The 7,693-nt window shown below is 34.7% G+C and overlaps 1 protein-coding gene across 1 annotated transcript; it reads right to left on the reverse strand.

Moving 5' to 3' along the window:
• Positions 1-254: 254 nt before the first annotated feature.
• Positions 255-3,442, reverse strand: LOC113307776 (cytochrome P450 71B26-like). The gene is made up of 2 exons (XM_026556224.1): positions 2,475-3,442; positions 255-1,023 (listed from the first exon to the last, which is right to left on the reverse strand). The coding sequence occupies exons 1-2, from the start codon at positions 3,393-3,395 to the stop codon at positions 412-414; spliced, it is 1,533 nt and encodes a 510-aa protein (XP_026412009.1). The 5' UTR covers positions 3,396-3,442; the 3' UTR covers positions 255-411.
• Between the last annotated feature and the right edge of the window lie 4,251 nt (positions 3,443-7,693).

Here is a 7,693-nt window from a genome sequence, read left to right on the forward strand (position 1 = left end):
CTTTAATAGCGGCTTCTATATCCTCGTTTAGTTGGAGGCAATAAGATATAACTGGAGGCTTATCGGTTTGTATTCCCGCATACAAATAAGAGGTGTGTACATATGGTGTAGGTACTAGATTACCATATCCCGAAATTGCAGCTTTTTGTGTTCTTTGTATTCGAGTACTTGTATTTCCGACCAAAATTGGCTTTATACTCGAATGCACCGAATGAATATAGGAGTATCCAAACCCAAATTATATATAATATGCACAAACAATCAACCATATTCCTATATGTTTAGCACACAATCACCCATGCAATATCTTGCATTATATATTTAGCACATGAACAACCATGCTATCATGCATTATATATCTAGCACACGATATATATAGTAATACACATTTAAAATCAAATTCTTTTTCTCTTAATCGGATTTTCCAGCAACATACTTGATGGGTACAAGCTCGAGAGGATACCTACTCACTGATGACTCTTCCATGTTTAGGTCTTCTGCCTTCAATCCTTTTGGAAATTCCCAATCGAAAGTGTACAGAATATTGGCGAGGACAAGCTCTGTTAAGACAATTCCCATATTCAATCCAGGGCAAATCCTTCGACCTCCCCCAAAAGGCATGTATTCGAACTTTTGATTTTCGACAAAATCAAGGGAGCTATCCTTAAATCTCTCTGGCAAGAATTTTTCGGGATTTTTCCAATACTGTGGATTTCTTCCCAACGCCCATGAATTTATTAGGATCCATGTGCTCGGATATATGTCGTAACCATCAATTTTACAGCGAATCATGCTTTTTCTTGCAAGTAATGGAAGTATTGGATGCAACCTTAGAGTTTCTTTAATTACCATTTTTAAGAATGAGAAATTATCAAGATCTGATTCTTCTACCTTTCCTTTTGATCCCACGTAGCTTCTAATCTCTTCTTGAACTTTTTTCATTGCTTCGGGATTTTTAGCTAGTTCTGCCATTACCCAAGTCATTACTCCAGTTGTTGTGTCTACTCCACCAAGATACACATTCTGGTAGTTTTCAAACAGAAAATCATGGATATATATGTACTATAATTCATAAGTTTATGCTAAAAATACAGAAATCAAGAAAGCAAAGGAACTCTTGAATATAATCCTAAAGAGTTTTATATAAATTAAACATGAGTAATTATTAGTTTATTTATACTTTGGTATACCGAAGTTTTATCCAGCAATGGGACTTTGGTACCCAGCTATTTATTATTAAGGGTTTGTACATGTAGTCCTGGACTTTATATTAGTTATCAAGAAATACATTTGACCAAGTTGTTTTGTTTTAAGAAAATCTGAAGTTATGCTTTTCTTAAGTAATTATCTATTTTTCTATTTTTACTTTTATTTTTCACCTTTTATTATTTTTATCGTAATGTAATAATCTTATATAGTAAAAGAACATGAGGTAAACTTATCGATGAAAAGTATAATAATCTTTAAAATATACTCCTTCTATTCTAGTGTAGTCGAAGATTTAGGTAATTTCAAGCATTAAGAAAAAGAAGATAGAATAAATTTTCCCAAAATGTATACCCTTATTTTTAGTTCTCAAAATATTTGAGTTTTCTAGCTTTTTGTTTATTGTTTCAAACGTGTGATTCCAATGCAACGACTAATCACACAAAACCTACAAAATTATGAAAATTAAAAAGCAGAAACATGAAAACCTTCATCTATTTTAAGAATAAAATAAACTCTAAAATTTTAAGAAAACTGGGACGGAGGTAGTATTTATATTCATTATCGACATGATTAATGACTATTTTTCTGAAATAAATTTTGCATATCATTTATAAATTATTTTGATTAGGAATAAAATCAAAATACATTTATCATTAAACAATAAGAATTAAATTTGTGTGACCGAGCCCAAATATAAAGCATTGATCTTTTCACTAGGGAATTGCATGCAAAGCTGATTAAGGGTGAATCTATCAAATTACAAATAGAAAATAAATAGTATAGTCAAATAATGATTCATGTACCAAACCTTAATACTCCCTCCGTCCCAAATTAAGTGAACTAGTCATTTTCAAATTTTGTACCATTAATAATTGATTTCACTTTGTTTGGTAGTCATGTTTATATTTGCTACGTAGATGTTTTAAAATGTTTTTCGCTGATATAAAATTTACGAATATTCATGATATAGTTTAAGAGATAAATCATTTCTAAATTATACTGCTAGCTCAACTAATGTGGGACGGAGGTAAGTATATTTGAATAACCTTAATAGTCAAATAATGATCCATGTACCAAACCTTAATAACCAGGTAACCCAGGTATCAGGTTACCAATAACACTAGTAATTAAAAGCAGCTTAGTCTAGATGTTCGAATCCCCGACTAGAGTTTTTGATTTTTTTAAAAACTTCACTCAGTGAATAAAAAAATAAAACTGCTACTTTTATAATTAATTAAGCAGAGAGAATAAGAAAAAGAAATTACCAACACAATTGCTTTAATATGGTCGTCAGTGAGATGAATTGTACTCGTGTGATCCTTCTTTAGTTTTAGCAAAACGTCTATGATATCTTCTTGTTCCGGTTTCAGTCGCTCCGGCCGGTTGTCATGTTCGTCTATGATCTGTTGTAAGAAATTGTCTAGATCTTGAAAGCATTTTTCTTTTTTACCATGGATTCCAGTGATCCTATCAATAATCCAACTTACCTCGGGATAGAAGTCAGATGCATACAAACTAGTCAAAGCGGCGACTTCACAAAGAACTTTTATAAGTCTTCCATTATCAAAATGGTTCCTAGACCTACTTTGACCAGTTGTGCTACCAAAAGCAACTCTACAGATTGTTTTATGTGTAAAACTTGTTAACTTTTCAAAAACGTTAACAGGAGTAGTATTTGAAGAAAATGATATTGAATCAATTACAACAGCAACTTCCTCCGCCCTGACTGCCTTAAAAGATTGCACCCTTTTCTTACTATACAGTTCAAGGACACATATTTTTCGAACTTCTCTCCAGTACTCTCCATGAGGTGCTAAAGCCATATCTACATAATTATATGAAAGACGTTTTCGTCCAGCAAGTTGAATTCTATTACAGAACACAACATCAAGTGTTTTTAAGACTTGTTCCGCAGCTTCAACGGAGGATATTACAACTGTTGGTACACGGCCATATTGTAGAAGCATGACTGGACCATATATATTGGATAGTTGTGACAGTGCTTGATGAGGCTGTTTTGCAATAAGTTGGTGCAAGTTTCCAATGATTGGTAGCTTAGGAGGACCAGGAGGGAAGTTGGGTTTGGTTTGATCATTTCTGCCTTTGAATGATGAGATGAAAAAAAATAGAGGATGTAGCAGCAGAAGAAGAAGTACAAGGAAATTATGAGGAAGAGTATTCTCCATGTAAAATGAGGTGAGATTACTTATGATCTGTCTTCTTGTGAGTGGTGGTGTTTTAATCTTCTCCTCTTATATCATATAAGTAGGCACATCTAGTACGTGATAGCTAGCATGACTATTCATACGTCTATTCTCTCATGTCTTCTGGTATCATATATACGTCCATTATACCACAAATACCGGACAACTATCTGCTATACAGTGCAATGATAAACACCCCCACATGGCTACTTGAAGTCGGCAGGTTGGAAATTAATGAGAGCGGGGGCCCGAGAAATACAATAAAACTTCTATAAAATATTGGGGAAATAATTGTTTAGAGCTTTTTTTTAGGTGGTATGGAGACTATTTGGTCCAGCAGTAAAAGTCGTTTCCTATTTGGTATATAATTATTTAAAAATATTAAGTGGACAAAAATATTTTTTTTGTACTGTTTCAATTTTAATCTTCGTACTCTTCTATTCCTATAATTATTTGAGTTCATTCTCTTTAATGAACTCTAAACTTCCTCTCATTTTCGTACATGAGTTCATTCTCTTTGATGAATTATCAGGCGTTGGTCATGATTATGTAGATTTGAGTTCATTCTGTTTGATGAAAACAACTTTAGAAAAAGGGAAATAACAGAATTCATTCTTTAAAGTGAACACCAAACAAAACTTCCACTATTTATGACAAAAAACAGAGTTCATTCTTTAAAGTGAACACCCAACAAAACTTCCACTATTTATGAGAAAAAACAGAGTTCATTCTTTCTAATGAACACACAACAGAATAAACCAAAATTCAAACTAGAACAGAGTTCATTCTTTAAAATGAACACCCAACAAAACTTCCATTATTATGAACAAAAAAATAGCGTTCTTTCAAATGAACACCTAATAAAAACCAAAATTAAAACATAGTTCATTCTTTCAGATGAACACATAATCAAAGTTCATTATTATGAACAAAAAACACAGATCTAGAAAAATCAAAGAACAAAAAGATGATTTACAAAGATTAAATGAAACTCACCAGAAGATCAAATTAATCTTTATAAATCAAATCTTCATAATCTTCGAATCTTCAAATCAAATCTTCATAATGTTCGTATCTTCAACAGCTGCAGAAAATCGTCTTCATCATCTTCAACAGTAGGAAAGAATAAAGTAATAGAGTTTATTCTAATCAATGAACTTTATCATCTTCATCGTCTTCATCATCTTCAACAGCAGCAGCAGAGAAGAAGAAAACAAAAAATCATCGTTCTCTTCATCATCTTCATCGTATTCAACAACAGCATCAACAAAACAGTGACGAAGAAACACAAAATATATGTCGTCTTCATCATCATCTTCAACAGCAGCAACAACAACATAGAAGAAAAAACCGAAAACCTTTGCCATTCATCATCATCTTCATCGTCTTCATCATCAGCAGTAGAAAAATAAAAATGGAGAGAAGAGAGAAACTAGATACGAAACTAAAGAAGAAAGGGAAAGTGAATCTGGAAATATAATATTTTGTACTGATTTTTTCTATATATATGGTCCCAAATTAAAAGGTATTTCTGCCACTATAAAAGAAAAATTACACCATCCATGACGTCATCCCGCGTGAGTATTGTCCACTCTAGGACCAAACAATAATATCTAGGACCAAACAACAATATATATTTTAAAACAAGGATCAAACATACAAAATATATATATTGTCGGGATACCAATTGTCTTTAAACCCGATGAACCTATATACTGTCGGGATCTCCCATTTCATTTATCAGTCCCTTCGTCGAAGAAGCCCCCATTTTTACACAGTCATGGTGCACAAATTGGTATGACGAATTAACACGAATGATTGAATTTGTGTGTGATGTTGCCGATCCTGTAGGAGTGACTAGTCCTCGCTCATTAAACGCCGGATGGCGGATTAAGCTTGCACCTAAGGTTGCTACTGCACATGGGATAAATCCCGGATCAAGAGGAAAAAGTATTGTGGACTCGTCTCGGAAAGGCAAGGAATCATTTTCTGCTGCTACTGCTGCTATGGTAAGTTAATTTGGTGTTGTTTTGGAATTTTAAGATGTTATATAGTGCTCCGTTGTTTAGTAGCTCTTGATATGGAATTGGTTTTCTTTGTGAAGATTCCAAAACGTACTCGGGTGGTGATTCAGAACAGGGGAGAATCAACAGCATCATCTGAAAATCAAAGAGGTAATGGGAAGACAAAATTACGTAAGCTGTGTACTAGACCGCACGTGATTGTCATAAAGTATCTATAAATTATGTCGGCGTGTTGTCCACATCAGCTGTTCCTAGTGCCTTATAAATACGCCTTTCTGAATGTTCAAGATTCATTTATTTACATTGAGCCTCTCTCTTGTTTTTTGTTGTGATTATTTAGTTGGTTGAGCAGTGAGTCCTCAGAATTCCTTCTCTGGTGTTGGTTCTCAGGTAAAATATGTTGTTTTTGCGCTTTTAGCTAAATTTGTGGTAATAGGTATTTATTGAGTTATCGGGTTGACTTGTAGGATATAAGAATGGTGTGTTCGGAACAGCTAGGAGAGCACCATATATAGTTCGAAGAAGAGGAGACACCAGGGTGGGCAAGGTGGCACTGGCTCGAGATATCCCGATACTGCGTTGCCTCTTGCCATCGGCAGTCCTAATTCCTTAGTCGGCCAAGCAACTTGGTTTGATTTCAAAGGGAATGTGTCTGCTGTTGCAAGCACATATGCTCATTTCGTGCCGGTTTATAATTTTCATGTCACCCCAGAGTTGAAAGAATACCACAAGGAGGTTGTGGAGGAACGTGGGCACGTAGCAAGTATAGAGATGTTGTCGGATCGCAACAATTTGATTTCCAGTGTGTCTACTTTGGTTGTTGTGGCGAAAGAGATGGTTGAGCTCGGTGATGAGTGCCCTTCCGGGACTACTTTGGAGTCGTGGAGAGAAAGCTTCATTTTGCCGAAATTGTTGAGGTTCAATATAAGCTGGATTGAGGAATTATTCAAGGGTTTAGAGGAGAAAAGGGCAACCCGGCAATTGGTGTTACCTGGTGAGATTACAAGCTTGAAAGAAGAGATTAAAGTAGAATCACAAAGGCTGAAGGATCAACAGAAAGAGCAAATTCATATAACTGTCGAGGCGTCTAGGATTGCAGCCGAAGTTGTGGCAATTTCGACAAAGCTGAAGTCAAAACAAAAAAAGTTGGCTGACAAAGAACTCGAGTTGGCAAGTTTTGATTAGGCTTTAGTCTCTGCTTTTGCTTTTGCATCTTCTTTTCTTATAAACAGCGTTTGTCGGAATTGGGCTTTGAGAGGACAAGGTTTATTGTATCTGTCGTTTGTTTACTTTGTATTTGGGTGTGTCGCTAATTGTTGTTGTTTTTCGGTATTGCGTGAAATTGTTTTGTTAATCCCAAAACTATTGATATCTCGATCGGTGTGCTAGATTATAAAATGAGTTGAAGTTTGTCACTTTGTGTATCCTTTTGTTCACAAAATTGGTTAAAAAGACCAAAATCAACAATTCCTGGGTGAAATGGACAGTTAAATTTTGATACTGTTTGGACAAAAATATAAAAATAGGCAGGATGTAACCAGTTTCATCGTGCCCATTTTCAAATATTTTTTCTTATTTTTAATTTGCACAGGATGTATCCAGTTTCATCCTTGCTATTTTTTAAATTTAAGCTAAGATGAAACCAATTTCATCCTTAATATTTATTTTTTTGGCCATTTCACCCAAACATTTTTTTACTCGTCCATTTGAACCGTGATTTAAAAATATTTGGACAAATGACCAATTTTCCGTTTTTTTTTGTTTGCTTTTGGCAGGAGGTGTGAAAATGTCAACCCGTATTCGGTTGGTTTTGGAGATATCAATGCTCTCTAGGCTAAATGTTGTGTTAGAGTTTGCTCTTGGGAATTTCAAGCTTGTTTCAGCCGAAGACCAAGAGTGGATTATGGGTTCGGAAATGTCCATGACGAAGGCATGGCAGACCAAAACATTTGCAGATTTAGAGGTTGATAGTGTTCGCCTTGTTCGTAAGGCAAAACCGACTAGGATTTCCTTTCTTATTCAGGATATCGAGGCTTATTTGCAGCATTCGAGGGTTGCTTTATTTCAAGCTCGAGACGAACTGGCTGAGCATACCTAGTTCTCATATGTAATGTGTTTTTTTGGTGAAATAGTTTTGTATGATTTTCTCATTTGCGAGATCTCGAGACCCATAAGAAGCTGGGTGAATTGTAATTATGAACTTCAGTTTTGAAGATTACATTCCTTTTAGATTATGGTATATTATTGGATGATGTT

This window comes from Papaver somniferum, chromosome 9 (genome assembly GCF_003573695.1).
Source record: "Papaver somniferum cultivar HN1 chromosome 9, ASM357369v1, whole genome shotgun sequence".
Classification (NCBI taxonomy): domain Eukaryota; kingdom Viridiplantae; phylum Streptophyta; class Magnoliopsida; order Ranunculales; family Papaveraceae; genus Papaver; species Papaver somniferum.